This window comes from Canis lupus, chromosome 14 (genome assembly GCF_003254725.2).
Source record: "Canis lupus dingo isolate Sandy chromosome 14, ASM325472v2, whole genome shotgun sequence".
NCBI lineage: Eukaryota > Metazoa > Chordata > Mammalia > Carnivora > Canidae > Canis > Canis lupus.
The window spans coordinates 7,398,533-7,415,804 of NC_064256.1; the positions used below are offsets into that span (position 1 = coordinate 7,398,533).

Genomic DNA, 17,272 nt, shown 5'->3' on the forward strand with positions numbered 1-17,272 from the left:
AAAGGACTAGCATCAATGTTGAGCAATCCTTTAACATGCTGCTCCCCTTTTGTCCAAAATTTCTTCAGAGTGCAGATTCCAAAATTCCTATTTTCTTTTATGAATTAAGAATTGTTAGACCATTGATTTTTTTTTTTTTCTGATTCGGAAAGATACACACAAAAATTCAATTCAATGACCCTAGAAATGTATGTAAATACTGTGGAGTTCAGTGTCCTGAGCAATAGAATGAAACACCTTTTGGGGTGTAAGAACTTAGTAGGAAGGGGGCTATACAGGGATTGTAAGCATTTTTGATTCATCTGGATGTGGCACATATTTCAGTTTTGTACATTATTTGCTTAAGCGTCTGTCTCATCTACTACAGCCAGGATAGGAACCCTGTCTTCAGTCATCTTTGCATTTCCAGTACGGTGCATACCGCACGGATGGCTGGATTGAGGCGCCTTCTCCACGGGCGTCAGGAAGGATTCCCTGGATAGGGATGGAGAAGTCCGAAGGGCGTTGGAAGGACCTCGGACCACTTTCAAGGAGAGAAGAGCCGCTCAGGTACAGAATACACGCCGCTCCTATTGCTCCAGTCGTAAGCAAGTAACGGAGAGAATCACATCCAACTGCCTCTTCCCGGCTCCCGGCCTGGCAGGACCACTTCCGGGAGGGGGCGGGGAGACGGGAGGAGGCGTGCCGGGAAGGAGGCCGTTTGCGAAGCACCAGGCGGAAGTGTGCCAAAGGTACCGGTGCCGCGGCTTCCGGTCCGGGTTAACGCGGCTTAGGTACGCTGCGTGGTTTGTGTGGCGTTGAGGACAGACTTCGGAGGGCGAGTCAGTGGGTGAAGAGGCGAGTATCGGCGTCTGAACTCAGAAGTCTGGAGTCTAGTGGGAGGATAGGAAAAAAGGCCGGGAACCCGAATACAATCTAACCTCTGTTTCCGAGGGGGCAGCTTCCACGGGAACCCCTCTGCCCTGGTAACGGCCAAAGAGGAGATGGCGCCAGTCAGGGAGCGGCCGTGGCCGACACAGTGAGGAAGCTTGAAGGCGGAGCAACCGGAGAAGCCTCGGGAGAACAGCCAGAGCCGTCGCTGCCGCTACCACTGCCACCACCATGGAAGGGGCAAAGCCGACTTTGCAGCTCGTATACCAGGCAGTGCAGGCGCTTTACCACGACCCAGATCCCAGCGGAAAGGAGCGCGCCTCATTTTGGCTTGGGGAGCTGCAGCGTTCGGTGAGGGGCCCAGGGAGGCCGTTCTGCGCCGCGGGGCAAGGGCGGGGTGGGACCCGGGCTCGAGCTGGAGCCTGAGCAGGGCGGTTGGCCTCGTGAGATGCTCTTTAGGGAGGAGCTGCTGCCGCGGGGTGGGGCTGCGAAGCTACATTTACGCCGCTTTTCGGAAACTACTTCCTTGTGGTCGGTCGCGAACTGGCCCTTTCCCCACCCCGTAGAATCTTGATTTGTAGGTCCCGTTCTCGCTTGGGGCACGGATCTGGTCGTGTTTAAGTTTTACGCTTGCTACTTCTTAGGCTCTGCTTTTGCGTTTAGTCGTCCTTCAGCCAAATCCAGTCCCAATCTTTCTCCATCTTCCACTTACGGATGCTTTCTCCGTCTCCTCTCGGTGTCCCAGTGTTGAGCCTGGCAGTTCCATTCCAGCAGTAGCCTTACACCTCACTGTGTGTGCCTCACTGATTTTTCATTAACAGCGATAGTTTGAGTCTCTCATTCTCGAAACTTCTCAGGTTTCTAGATTTCTGTTACACGTGAATTTCCGCCGTGTTTTGGAGTACACCATGATGCAAAGAAAAAAAAATACCGGTTCTGATTTCAGGAAATTCTTGCAGTTAGTTCACCTTTTGATGCATATTTGTTCTCTGACCTGGTTTTTCTCCTCTGACTTTAGTTTCTTTATAAGATACTGGTATCATAGCTGCCTTGATTATTCCATATGAATGTGTGGATATCCGGTTAGGGGTTTAATTACAACCTGTTATACCTATTGTATCTCTGCACTCTTTGATGCACAGGTCTTACCATCCTGTATGTTTTATATTCACTTTTCCTGTGTCTTATTTGTGTGTGTGTATACTCGATGATCTTACTGACTTTACCTTTATTTTTGCATTTTATATTCCCAAGCATATTTTTATTTTTATTTATTTTATTTTTTTTTCCCAAGCATATTTTTAAAGTTTACTCCCTTCTCTTTCTTTTTAAAAACTAGTAACTGATACTTTAGGGTGCTTTGCCCTTTTAAGTGAGGCTCTCGGCTGTGCAGGTACATAGTACATATTTAAAATTTTGCAGCTTTGGTTTTAAATATTACATTTAAAAATTGGGGAACCCCAAGTTCTGGATAACCTCATGGGAAGATAAAGGAGTAAGACTCACTGTAGGCTACACAAGAAAAAACCATTCACATATATTCTTTTTTTTTATTTTTAAGATTTTATTTATTTATTCATGAGAGACAGAGAGGTGAAGACATAGGCAGAGGGAGAAGTAGGCTCCCCACAGGGAGCCTGATGGTGGGACTTGATCCCCCGGGCCCTGGGATCAACCTGAGCCAAAGGCAGATGCTTAACCACTGAGCTGCCCAGGTGCCCCACATATACTCTTATTTAATGCTTAGTTTGTTTTTGGGGAGTCACAAATCTGATACATCATACCAAAAGTCACCTTTTCCCTACTAAACTTGCTTATTGTTGTATTTTATTTATTTTTTAAAGATTTTATTTATTTATTTATTTATTTATTTATTTATTTATTTATTTATTTGACAGAGCCAGAGCACAATTGGGGGAAATGGCAAAGGGAGAGGGAGAAGCAGACTCCCCACCAAGCAGGGAGCCCTATGCGGGGCTTGATCTCAGGACCCCAGGATCATGACCTGAGCCAAACACAGATGCTGAGCCACCCAGGCATCCCGTTTGTATTTTACATTAATATTTTGAGTGCTTACTCTGTACCAGCAACTGTGGTAGGCATTGGTATATGGAAATGAACCAGACAAAAATTTCCACTTGCCACATAGTATGTTTGTGATGATGAAATGAGTTACTATCTGCAAAGAGCTTAGGGAAGTCATAGTTTAAAATGTTAGTAGTTGTTATTTAAATGGTACTTTTCTTACTTTCCACTGCTCTCTATTATAATCTTACATCGTCATCGTTATTACTATTTACAGTAAGGGTCCCAACAGGAACAGATAGCACATTTGTAATAGAATAATTCAAGGAGGGTTTATTTTATAAAAGTATTGTTTATAAAGGTTTTGGTCTAATGTGGTACTATAAGAGATAGTGTAGTAACCTGTAGCCAAATTGTTAACATTTGTAGGCTGGAAAGAATAGGAGAGGAAGTGATTACTTGAACTCTGAAGGGAGGTATGGAGTTGGTTGCCTTGAGAGGAGTAGCAGTTTTCATTTGAAGGGACATAGTCATCATGAGGTGATTTTTCAGGGAGAGGGCTGGAGGAATAACTATATTGACCTTATTCCCCGAACCTCCTGGGATTCTTCTTTGAGCAAACCCAACCAAAAGCTAGGAGAAACAGGAACTTGTTGATAATAGTCCATATAGATCAGCATATTGGGGCAAAAACCAGGGAAGAGTGGAAAAGTTGACCTGGAAAAAACATCTAGCACAGTCCCACATCATCATTTATAGGCAACGTCTGCATAAGAATCCACAACTCAGCTGACATTTCAGCCCCTTAATTCCTTTACCTCCCTTTCTCAGCCACATGGTCATATTGTCACATCTTGGGTCTTGTCATTACTAAAAAGTCAGCAATCCCTCATGGCACTAACTCAGTCTTATGGTCACACAGTCACACCCTGAATCTTGTCATTTTTAAAAAGTCACCAGCCTGGGTGCCTGGCTGGCCCATTTGGTAGAGCATGTGGCTCTTGATCTTGGAATTGTGAGTTCAAGACCTATGTTGGGTATAGAGCTTGCTTTAAAAAGGAGGAGTGTGTGCTTGGGTGGCTCAGTTGGTTAAGCTTAGGTCTTTATCTCAGGATCATGAGGTTAAAACACACATTGGGCTCCACATTGGGCTCCAGGCTGGTTGTGGAGCCTACTTTTAAAAAAAAGTCACCAGCCCCCCACATCACTAACATCTGCTCTGATCACAGCCCACTCTTCCAGTTTGCTGGCTTAAGGATTCAAGTAACCTCATATAACAGTTTCATTTTTTGAAATCTATATTTTTAATTTTTATCAAAATTAAAAACTTATGGAATGCCTGGGTGGCCCAGTCGGTTAAGTGTCCAACTCTTGCTTTTGGCTCAGGTCGGAATCAGCCCCTCTGTGGGGGCCCTGCATAGGGTGTGGGGTCTGCTTATGATTCTCTCTCTCCTAGCCCCCTCATCCCTTGCTCACTTTCTCCCTCTCTAAAAAAAACTATGTAGTTATATATTTAAAAGTTAAAATCTTTTAAAGTTAAACTTTTAAAACTTTAAAAAGTTATAAAATGGAAACTTTACAAGAAAGGCCTAGACTGTAAAAGAGCAATTATGTTTAGACTTTCTTCTATGAAAGTCTTCCATTGCATTTCTCTAATATAGTTCTATCAGTTTTGGTTAAATACACACAGTACACATTGTGAACCACATAGCAACGTGGTAATATTCCCTTTATTGTGCAGCTTTTCTCCTTTGTTGTGCAGCTTTTTTTCCTCGTGGTAGTCATTATCTTTTTCTTTCTTTCACATTTGCTTCATTTTCTGTATATCTGCAATAATTTGTCCAAAACTTTTTTTTTTTTAGTTTATTTTTTTTAAAGATTTTATTTATTTATTCATGAGAGAGAGAGAGAGAGAGGCAGAGACACAGGCAGAGGGAGAAGCAGGCTCCATGCAGGGATCCCGAAGTGGGACTGGATCCTGGGTCTCCAGGATTACGCCCTAGGCTGAAGGCGGCGCTAAACCGCTGAGCCGTGGGGGCTACCCTGTCCAAAACTTTCTGCATATGTAAATACCCTTAGTATGTTCAGTTTGGTAATCTGTTTCCTTTTTTTGGTAGAAGGAAACCTCTCCCAAGAGCATTCTATCTTCCTCCTCCAATCTGACCTTGTTATTCTCCAGGTCTGTTGCATAATTATTGTTCTGGGATCTCTAACACCCTGGAGAATTATGTTCTTTCTTATGTTATAATCCTGGATCCTATGATCTTTTCTTGGATTACTCCCTCGTTTGATGACTAATTGAGAAGGAAACCTTTACCCCTTTTCTCTTGTATTTCTGTTTGGTCTTCTTTTCTTGGACCACTTTTATCCTGAGAGCAATCCTCTGGATATAAATGGGGCTGCCGCTGGCAGGTAGGAGAAGGAACCAGGGGATGGATTTTACCACTAAGTATGTAGGCTTTAATCTGTTTTAAATATGATATTCCTGTCCTTAGGTGAGTCTGTTGGCCAAGAGTCTAGAATCCCTCTGTGTCAGTCCTCCCAAAGTGAGTCTTCTATGATGGTGGGAGGATAGTAGCCTGGCCACTCAGTCAGGGAGAAAATATCAGTCTGACTGCTTATACAGATTTTGAGCCCACTCTTTTGTTTTTTTGTTCTACCTGTGCATCTGCCTTCAGATGTACCTGGTACTTTTAATTCCTGAGCCTAACTGAGATTTTGCAACATGAATCATTTTGCCCCTTGGCTTTCCCTTTCTCATCTTGTCCTTCCTCTGAAAGTTTCAACTTTTTCAGTCTTGCTAAGACAGTTAACTTCTTCATTAGCATTCTAGTTTCTACAGTTTTCTTAATGCTTTTTTTTTTTTTTTTTAAGATTTTATTTATTTACTCATGAGAGACACAGAGGCAAAGACATAGGCAGAGGGAGAAGCAGCCTCCATGCAAGGAGCCCGATGTGGGACTTGATCCTGGGACTCCAGGATCACGCCCTGAGCTGAAGGCAGATAGATGCTCAACTCCTGAGCCACCCAGGTGTCCCTACAGTTTTCTTAATAATAGTCATGGTTTTATTCTTTTTGTCCTTGTGGTACCCCCCACCCCATTTCAAAAAATCTCTTTACTCTGATTTTAGTGGATTTTTGGAAGGGACCTGTGAGCAAACAGATGTGTTCAGTTCAATTATGTTAAACAAATCCCTGCATTACTTCTTAAATTTCATCAAAACCTTATTCAAAACTGGCTCCAATTTTTTCTTCATTAGGTCTTATCTTCTAATTTGGATTATAAGGTCTATAATTGTAGTCATTTTCTTAAATATACTGTAACCATCAACCCTTCACCTCTGATTTAGTAAAACTTCCTAGGTATAGCCAATTGCTTCTCACTTCTATCAGGTCTAGGTTGCTCTGCATCTCATTTTCTGAATTCTTAGGAACCTTGATCTTTTGGTTATCCTATCTCTCACTTATGTTTTCAAACTCTCATTACTGGGTTCTTCCCATCAACATTCATACAGCTGTAGTATTTCCCATAGTAAGCAAATGGTTATGATGGGGAGGGAAGCGTGGCAGAGAATGCTTCCTTTGTCCAATTTTCTTATTTCTTTGATTATTTCATACTTCTGTACTTTTATTCTTTAAAAAAATTTTTTTTTTTTTAAATTCCTGAGAGACAGAGAGAGGCAGAGACATAGAGGGAGAAGCAGGCTTCTCACAGGGAGCCCGACATGGGGCTCGATCCCCAGACCCAGGATTATACCTTGAGCCACCCAGGCGTCCCTGGGTACTTTTACTCTTTCATAATCTTGTCTTCAAATGAAGAAACTAACCCATCTTTTCAAAGCCCAGCCAAAATCCTTTCTCCTTGAAATCTTAACTGAATCTCTTCAAATGAAAATAATTTCTGTGTCCACTGAATATCTAGAGCACTTTATACAATTGTATTTATAAATTTTTTTTTTTTTTTTACTTTTTTGAAAATCTGGTTTGTTCCTTCTACTGGACTGCAGAATCATTTTATTTGTTTATGTGATACTTACACTTGAGGGAATAATTTAATGGTTATTAAGAAAGCAGTGATCAAGATGCCTGACACATTTCTTTAAAATGTGTGTTGAAAGGCACCTGAGTGGTCAGTAGTTTAAGCGTTCGATTCTTGGTTTCTGCTTTGGCTCATGATCTTGGCCCAACATCATCAGGCTCTGTGCTCAGCGTGGAGTCTGCTTGTTCCTCTCCCTCTGCTCCTTCCCTTGCTTGCACTCTCTCTCTCTCTAAAATAAATAAATCTGGGCAGCCCTGGTGGCTCAGCGGTTTAGCGCCGCCTCTGCCTGTGTCTCTGCCTCTCTCTCTCCTCTCTGTGCTTCTCATGAATAAATAAATAAAATCTTTAAAAATAATAAAATAAAATAAATCTTAAAAATATATACATATGTTGAATGAATAGCTACTTGTAGGCACCTCCAAAGGGATAGTTGGGTATCTCAAATTTGTCTTCATCTATGAATTTCATTTATTTTTGCTGCCTCTCTCTACTATACCTGTGGTTAATTGAAAATAAACAATATTATTCAGCCTCCTATGATGTTCTGTTTTCAGTCTTTTTTTTTTTTTCTTTTAAAAGATCTTATTTATTCATGAGAGACAGAGAGGCAGAGACACAGGCAGAGAGGGAGAAGCAGGCTCCATGCAGAGAGCCTGATGTGGGACTCCATCCCAGGACTCCAGGATCATGCCCTGGGCCGAACACAGGCGCTAAACCGCTGAGCCACCTAGGCGTCCCTGTTTTCAGTCTTTCTATCCTTTATGAGGGGCTTCTGGGTGGCTCAGTCAGCTAAGTGTCTGCCTTCTGCTTAGGTCATAGTCTCAGGGTCCTGGGATCCTGCCCTGTGCAGAGCCTGTCCTGTCGAGCCTGTTGTGTCTGGCTCCTTGCTCAGCAGAGTTTACTTCTCCCTTCTGTCCTTTCCCACCCGCTTGTGCTCTTTCTCACTCTTTCTCAAATAAAATCTTTGGGGGGAAAGAAAAACTTTGTGAGATGAATTTATATTGCCCTCATTTTATTCTCTGAAAGATTTAAGTACAGGAAGGGAGAGGAACTTTTTGACTCAATAAGGCTTTTTCAGAGTAATCAATTACTAAGTACAGACCAAAGGTCTGGTCTAGCGTAGTTACAGCATAGTGTTCTTTCTTTCTTTCTTTCTTTCTTTCTTTCTTTCTTTCTTTCTTTCTTTCTTTCTTTCTTTCTTTCTTATCTATCTATCTATCTATCTATCTATATCTATTTTTAAAGATTTTATTTATTTATTCATAGAGACAGAGAGAGAGGCAGAGACACAGGCACAGGGAGAAGCAGGCATCATACAGAGAGCCTGACGTGGGACTCGAGCCAGGGTCTCCAGGATCACGCCCTGGGCTGCAGGTGGCGCTAAACCGCTGCGCCACCGGGGCTGCCCCTGCATAGTGTTTTAATTTCAAGTTGGTTGTTAATGAATTTGCCTGGCTTGTTTGAAAACCATTTTGAAGAATATACATTTTGAAAAAACTCATCACTTCTCCAACTCTCATTTTACTAACCAAAAGTCATTTAGTAGAGTTCTAATGACCTAGTGACAATAGATTTGGTTTAAGGGTGTAATTTAGTAATGGTTTAGTCTATGCTATGAGCATGTTTTCTTTTTCTCTGATATTTACTTAGAACAGCCATTTGCCAGAGAATCTATATTCATTACTTATTTTTTTTTAAATTTTTATTTATTATTTATGATAGTCACACAGAGAGAGAGAGAGAGAGAGAGAGGCAGAGACACAAGCAGAGGGAGAAGCAGGCTCCATGCACCGGGAACTCGACGTGGGATTCGATCCCGGGTCTCCAGGATCACGCCCTGGGCCAAAGGCAGGCGCCAAACCGCTGCGCCACCCAGGGATCCCTATATTCATTACTTATAACTTTTTTTTTTCCCGTCAAAATTCATGGAAACAATATATAGCCATGGTTTTGATTTTTTTTTTTTTAATTTTTATTTATTTATGATAGTAACAGAGGGAGAGAGAGAGGCAGAGACACAGGCAGAGGGAGAAGCAGGCTCCATGCACCGAGAGCCCGACATGGGATTCGATCCGGGGTCTCCAGGATCGCGCCCTGGGCCAAAGGCAGGCGCCAAACCGCGGCACCACCCAGGGATCCCGCCATGGTTTTGATTTATGTGATAGGCAGGTATCACTGATATCCAAAGTGTTTTAAAATAAAGCAAGTTATTTTTAGACAGATCTCAAAGGAGGCCTGACAGTGAACTATGTCCACTTTTGGTAACCCAAGAGTAGACTGTGTAGAAAGCAATAGAAGGAAAGACTGTCTCTTTATACAGCTAATGAATTATGCTACGCATTTGTTCTAGGTTTATAATTTAGGCTATAAGGAGACTACTTTTATAGAGACAATCTGTGGCTCAGAGGTTAGCTCAAAAGTTTTATAGTTGAGTCTGGAAACTGAAAAGAAATGATGAAATCATAAAAAGCATCAGTCAAATCAGATCATGCCCTGATGGACTAATTTGACATTGTCATGTTTGGTTTATTATATGTCCTTGGGAATTTTCTTCCAAATGTCCTGTCAGGAAAGTCATGGGTCATAAAATTTCAGCTTTAAATTTCTTTCTTAGTAATTTTCCTCTTTGGAATTTTTTGATTCTTTAGCCTAGTTCAAAAAACCTATGGTCTTTGGTTTTTCTTTTAGCAATTTCAGTTACTGACTTATCTGAAAACCTGGGCTTTCTTTATGCTTATGCTTTCATTTTCCAGTTAAGTAACTCGTAAAACATGACACGCTTTTGAAAGAAAAGCCTTCAGAAAAGAGAAATATTCATCTACAAATTCTGTGGATCAGTTAATTCAACTAACAGGAATACTGTATGCCTTGCATTGCTGGAATTGGAAACACATGAATGATAAAAACCAGAGACCTTTATTGCAGAGTTTAACAATCTGGCCATGTTATTTAATATGGTAGGCGTTAGCCAGATGGCTGTTGTGGCTACTTAAATTAATTAAAATTAAAGTTAAAATCAGTTCTGTATTTGCCATATTCCAAGTCTTGACAGTGCAAATATAGACATTTCATGTCTTTGGTGTATTGAAGACTCTGAATGAGAATTTGTGATGGTATTTATGTTGGCATGGTAGTCTGTTAGCTGGTGGCATTCATCCATGTTTGGATTAGTTTATTTCTTGTCTTCCCAGGCCTTGGACCAGAGTTGGTGGTGCGATTCAGGGTATAAAATTATCAGGGCAGTGCTGCATTTTCTAATTATAACACAGTTTTCTTCCAGAGCTTTCCAGATATTTCATCATTTTGTTCATGTTGATTGCATTGGTGTCTGTAAGGGAAATGGAAAACAGATTGCATGGATTTTTTTTTTATTGTGGTAAAATATTCATAACAAAAATAACCATTTTTAGGTATACAATTCAGTGGCATTAAGTATGTTCATGTTGTTGTGCATCCATCACCACCATCTTATTTCCAAACCTTTTCATTTTGTAAAACTGAAAATCTTACCTATTAAACACAGTTAGCTCCCCATTTTCCCCACCTTACCCTCCAGATCCTGGCAACCTGCTTTCTATTTCTATGAATTTCACTACTCTAGGTACTCCTGTAAATGGAATCATACAGGGCAGCGCGGGTGGCTCAGCGGTTTAGCCTTCAGCTCAGCGCGTGATCCTGGAGACCTGGGATTGAGTCCCACGTCAGGCTCCCTGCATAGAGCCTGCTTCTCCCTCTGCCTGTGTTTCTGCCTCTCTCTCTCTCTCTCTCTCTCTCTCTGTCTTTCATGAATAAATAAATAAAATCTTTAAAAAAATAAATGGAATCATACAGTATTTGAACTTTTGTGATTGGCTTATTCATTTAGCATAATGTCCTTAGGTTCATCCATAGTATATTATGTGTCAGAATTTCATCCTCTTTTAAGGCTGAATAATAATCTCTGTACCATATTTTGTTTATCCACACATCTGTCAAACAATGAACACTTGGGTTGCTTCTACCTTTTGGCTATTGCAAGTAATGCTGTTATGAGCATGGGTATACAAAATACCTTTTGGAGGCCTTGCTTTCAATTCTTTTGAGTATATATCCATAAAGGGAATTGCTAGTCTTATGATAGTTTTGCTGGGTTTCTTTGAGGAACCACCATACTGTTTTCCACATTTTATAGAATGTTAAGCTCTGTTGAACTTAAAAACAAATTTAATTCATAGGAAGTCGATATTGCTCAGGTTACCTCTCCTGTATTTTTCTAGCTTGTACCCTGATACTGAAATACTGCCAGAGTGTTTTACTGCCGTACAGGTGAAGTCTCACATAGAAGCTTAATTTCTGTTTATTGGAAGTTCATAGTGCTGCTAAAGGGGAAAATTTTGTAGTGTTTGTCATTCAGAACTCCTTAAAAATGCTGACTTAATTTTCCTTTCTGGTAGAATTTCCAAAATGACAATATTATGAAACATATGAGTTTTCTTTTTCTTTTGGTCAGAAATTTTCTGTTAATGGAGGTTATATTACTTATTTTTCTCAAGCCCATAGCACAGTTCTTTTCAGTTTTTCCTCTGTATTAATTGTTTCTTTGTATTTTCATTTTCAGCCATAGTATAGTACTCTTTAAGTAGCTCCCAAACACAAGAATATACTTGGAATTAAACCTGAAAATTACTTGTTTTTTAACATAAGGATTCAGAGTTTTCTAACACTTCAGTGCCTTTTTTTTAACACAATATTTTGTACTTTTACATAGACATTTCATATTCCTATAATATTGAAAAATTTGACTCTTCAGCACAGTGTTAACATGACTGAAGAAGCATGCATCCCTTGGTAATCTGATTTATATGAGTTGTTGTAAAACTTGGCACAGATGGGCAGGAATAGAGACTAGTGATTAAAGGAAATACATTTTCTATGTTTTTGGCTTTCAGGAAGTACTTATATCAGCTTTGCTTCATATGATTTTAAGTTTGGCATTTTCTGCTTTTAAAATAGGACTGCCTAGTATAATTAGTAAGGCCCACAGCAAGCACTGTGATTACCAAGGGATGCATGCTTCAGTCATTCCCAACCCAAGTTGATTTTTTTTTTTTTTTTCCAACTTGATTTTATGGATCCAGATTTACTTACATTTTTTTAGGGCCATTCTTTTTTTTTTTTTTTTGGCCATTCTTGAGGCTAGTGTTCACGTATATAGGTTATAGAGGATTTTAAATTTGGATAAAGAGTTTTTACTTGTCATGAAAATATTTTGGCAAGATTTCTCAATACCATATTATTCATGACCATATTATGTGACAAATTTGAGCCAAATTTCATATGACAGAGTTATGACTTAGGATTGTTTGAAGATACTTGTCCCAGAAACATGGGGAATCTCATCAGAAACTGAGGAGGCCATATAGGGTTGAGTGCTGTCGTTTGGTCTTACTGATTTGTTTCATCATCACCTCAAGATGGAACAGCACATTATAGACGCTACAGTCTACTGAAAGTTGACTTGAGTATTTTGATATTTGTCATGGAATTTGAATAGTTTATGATCTTTTAAAGAATTATTTTTAGCTAGAAATCTCTTCCTTCCCATAAAGGAAATAGCATCTCCCTTTTAATTATTTATTCAGTTATTATGGAGATGGCTGTGAAAATGTTTAAGTTGGCTGAATTTGTGTCTATGAACGAGCCTTTTTGCTTCTAGAAAAGTTACTTATGCACGCAAGGGTATTTTCTGGGTATGGGAGCCTGTTAGGGGCTTTGTATGACTCTTTCATTTATATTGGAGGTGGGAGTTGTTTACTTATCACTGCTGTGGTGAAGTTATTAGCTAAGTTCATACCATCATGGTTTCTGCATTTCAGGCCATTTTATAACACAAGTTATATTGAAAAACATCATTTTTAGGTAGTAATGTGCCAAACCCCATAGTTTGTTTTTCTTAATATTCCTTCAAACCATTTTCTCTCCCTGCTAAGAAAACCTTCAGAAAGTAACTCATGACAGACTTAGCAGATTGTCCTATATTTGTAAAATTCTCACAAAATATTAGATACAAAGGCTTAAGATAGTTGACTAGCTTAAAAAGTTACTTTCTCTGTTTCAGGTAAATTCAACTTACTTTTTTTTTTTTTTTTTTTTTACCTGTCTGATGGGAATGATTTTTTTCTTGATTGGGGAAATTCTGGTTTTCTAGCTCTTTACCACATTTGTTATAGGGTATATGTATAAAACTGCGTTTGTGGACTGATGATTTTTTTGTTTTGTTTAGTTCTTTTCACTCTGCTTTGTCTTAGTCTCTTTTTCTCCCAATATGCTGTAAATCTTTAAAAGTCTTTATTTAATAAATACATTATTCTCTAATTGAAACGCTTAAAAAAGTACAGCAACCTGACCCTTTTATGTTACTTTTCAAATTTCACTGAAATATTTGTATTTTCAGAACCTCATTTTCTATTTGCCAGAGCTCTTCTGTCCTCAGTGAAGTATTTTAAGTAATTCTGCTTAATTTGAGGAGTTTTTGTAGGATTAACTAGCAGCCCTAATCCGCTTCCAATTCTTGGCAGCCAATGAATCCTTAGGCTCCTATCTGGGTGTGTGCTTGCATTGTTGACAGTCCGCCTGCTCAGTGATTTAGGTTGATTCGACAGTTTTGGAACTGTTGGTGTAGAAGTGAGTCTTGGAGCAACAGAGCACCATAAAGAAAAGGAAAGGGCAAGTATTTTTAGGATCTGCTGTGAAGTATGATGAAAGACAGAGTATGTTAGTGAAAGGATTGCTGGGCCATAGCCTGCTTCATATTCATCACATAGTCATGGAAATATCTTTTGAAAAGACTGATATAAAGGCCTGTTCTGCTACTGCTTTGTGAAATGGAAGATTGGAATTAGATGCTTAAATGGAAAATGTTCTCTTGTTGCAGCCTCTTTGAAATGTGCTGCTGGTGGGAGCTGCAGCTTCCTCCTGCTGACTCTGAGCCCCAGGCTTCGGTTGAGATGGTCCTTTCAGAAATGTGGAGCTTAGTCCAAGCCTGGATTTCAGTGGGTAGCACCTGGCATCTGTGGCTAGAAAGTCCTATGAAGTGTAAGTGCTTTATTCTCTCCTTGTCAAGAATCCCTTTTCCTTCCTTCCTTTTCTTCCTTCTGCAGCTTAGCAGAGGGGAAGTACAATGAGCAATATACTGTAGTGTCTAGGATATCAGGATTTGGTTGCATTTTCTTTATGGCTCAGTGACCAAAACAAGATTGCTTGGTTTTAGATATCAACAATTCTTAAACCTTCCTAGAATTCAAAATGAAGTGATAAATTATGACCCCTTAATATATGGTATTGGCAGTATCATCCCAAGTAATTTTTTATTGACAGATTATTAGTAGTTATGATACTCAGATTTGCCAAATTTCTCTAGAGATCACTCTTCTATTTTATTCTTACTCTAAAAGACAAATATTTAAAAAGAGAGGCACATTTGACCAGTGGATGAGGCAGCATCAAGGTAAATAAGGATTGTTGAAATGAAAGGACTTCTCTTTGACTTTGGCTTCTACCTGATACATTTGCACTACAAGCAATTTGGGAATTTTCCAAAGACCAGTTTCTCATAGAAGTGTCCTTGGAATTTCATACAGCTGCCATCTGTATTTTAGTTTAGTTAAAAAACAAAAACTGGGACACGAGCAGTTAAAGTGCCTGCCTTCAGCTCAGGGCGTGATCCTGAAGTCCTGGGATCGAGTCCCGCATCAGGCTCGCTGCATGGAGCCTGCTTCCTCTGCCTGTGTCTCTGCCTCTCTCACTCTCATGAATAAATAAATAAAATCTTAAAAAAAAAATCCAGATAACTACATAATTAGCATTAAAAGATACAAGTTTTATATGTGATTTAGTTGCTTGAAGTTAAGTGCTGTTCTCTTTTTTCCTATTTCGGAAGTACTGGTAATATTTTAAAGTAAGCTCATTCCAGAAGACTACCATTTTAGGGAGATTTTAAGATTCTCTTCACTGAAATTTTTCTTAAAGTCTGAATCTTCAGATTTTAGCTAGGAAATTATTGAGCTTCCTCTCATTGCTAAAACAGAATATGTATTTAAAACAAAACGAGACGAAGGCTCCATCTGTGCAAGGCATATGAAGTTCTACAAATGAAGATTCTGAATGAAAAATGTCTCATCCTTTCAGGGCCTCTGTTTTCTTTATCTGTAAAGAACTGATTTGCTTATTCTCTGTTGCCCTTTCTCTCTCTAAACATTTTGGATTCTGTTCTTAGAGCTGATTCCCAACCTAGTAAGTATCTAGCTATGTAGTAGAAGGATGGGCTTTTCATGTTTGGGAAAGCAAAGAGGTGTTAGAGATTTAGGAGATGATATAGTATCTTGTCATTTTTGCTTCTTATTTAATATATACTTTAAGTACCTCTTATGGCGAAGGATTTTGTGAGATGTAGAGATAGTTACAGTTGTTCTTTCTTTAATTTTTTTTTATTTTTTTATTTTTTAATTTTTTAAATTTTTTTTATGATAGTCACACACACAGAGAGAGAGAGAGGCAGAGACATAGGCAAAGGGAGAAGCAGGCTCCATGCAACGGGAGCCTGACGTGGGATTCGATCCCGGGTCTCCAGGATCGCGCCCTGGGCCAAAGGCAGGCGCTAAACCACTGTGCCACCTAGGGATCCCTGTTCTTTATCTTGGAAGAGCTCGCAGTCTATTAGAAAAGATGAACAAAGGCCCAAGTAATTATAGTACAAAGTTCTATAGTTGAGCTGTTACAGAGCCAGTGTGAAAGCCTTTAATATTTTCTTGTAATCACTGTTTCAGGAGTTTGAGTATGATGGGTTTTTGTGTGGGAGTGGGGGATGGGAATGTTCTCTGTTGCCCCAGTCTACTATAGTCTTAATTCCAGTGCTGCTATCTCAGTGGTGGGGTTTTTTTCAGTGATCCTGGCCTCACCTATGGCATTCTTGCTTTGCATTCCATCTGGCAGGTCTTGTGCAGGATACTTTTTTTTTTGCCCTTCCCTCAGTGTTAGGAGACCTCGTATTGCCAGTGGGCAATAGGTCTTAACCTGTGTTGTGAGGGTGACAGGATTTGCTACCCCCACACAGCTTGAGGCTTTTGTTCAGTAAGGGAGAGGATCTAGTCAGCTTTTTGTGCCTTCTGTGCTGTTGAGGCTGTTCCTGTCCAGGATCATTGTACCAAAGGTCGTTTTCTCTGGTCTTTTGCCTTGTCTCCGGTCTTTGTCCTAAGTATCTGGGGGAGGTCTGTGAAGAAGAGCCTGTAGATGTTGTGAACTTCCTTTGTCTGTGAGTCCCAAGGGTTTTATATGTTCATGTTAGTCCATACTCAGCCTTTATCATTTTGTTCATAATTTTAGAATTTTTATTACTTGGGTATCTGGTACCCTATGCCTTTTCCTCATTTGTTACACCACAGGGGAGCCATTCATTGCTTGCCTCCTGTCTCCTTGGAGAGGTCTGTCTTTAGATTTCAATCTACTTGGTTACCCTGGGACTTCAGCTTTTGATGCATTTTAAGAAAAGTTATTTTGTAGTTTATTTGCTTTTGTTTATTGTTAACTCAAAAGCAGTGTTCTTTCTGACTTGCTACATCTTAGATGTAGAACTCCTCTCAGATATTTTTATTCAGATGTTTTAAACTCTACAAGATGATATTGCTTTATATAGTCAGTGTCCATAAAGATTAATCACATACTTAACCTTTCCATTACTCTTCATTTCTTCCTATTTCCATGTTTCCATCCAGAATTATTTTCTTATTCCAGGAAGAACACCCTTTAGTATTTTCTTCTTTTTGGGTCTGTTGGTTATAAATTGTCTTTTATTATTAGTCTTTAAATTTTTCATTTATTTATTTTAGTTAGCTATTTAGTAAGTAAGCAGGCAAACAAGGAAGTAAGCACTAGGCCCAGCGTGTGGCTTCAACTCGTGACTCCAGGATCAAGAATCACATCATCTACCAACTGAGTCAGCCAGGCATCCCTTTGTTTGTGGCCTTAAAGTGTTTTAATTTTGTTGCATTTCGAAGGGTTTTTTTGCTGGGTATAAAATAACTCATTAGCAGTTATTTTCTTTCAGTACTTTGAAGATACTGGTTCTCATTGTTTATGTTGACAAGCTAGCTATCAGTCTTGTTGTTCTTTTAAAGGTAATATATCTTTTTTCCTCTTTTTACTGTCCTTTAGATTTTTCCCTTTGGCCTTTTTTTTTTTTAAGATTTTTTTTCTTTTTTTTTTTGAGAGAGATTTTGCATTTGTGTGCACAGTCACAGGGCAGGGGGCAGAGTGTCTTAAGCAGATTCTGCACTGAGTGTGGAGCCCAATGTAGGGCTTGA

The 17,272-nt window shown here is 39.6% G+C and overlaps 1 protein-coding gene across 2 annotated transcripts in view; it reads left to right on the forward strand.

Moving 5' to 3' along the window:
• Window positions 1-724: 724 nt before the first annotated feature.
• The window catches only part of TNPO3 (transportin 3), an 84,064-nt gene continuing 67,516 nt past the window's right edge, over window positions 725-17,272 (forward strand). The window contains exons 1-2 of one of the 2 annotated variants that reach the window (XM_025471603.3): window positions 725-1,221; window positions 13,849-14,009. Coding sequence is in view for 1 of the 2 variants with exons in the window: in XM_025471602.3 (XP_025327387.1) it covers window positions 1,102-1,221 (120 nt within the window). In the remaining variant the exon portion in view is untranslated. The remainder of the gene's footprint in view (window positions 1,222-13,848; window positions 14,010-17,272) is intronic. The other variant, XM_025471602.3, reaches the window with a different exon arrangement.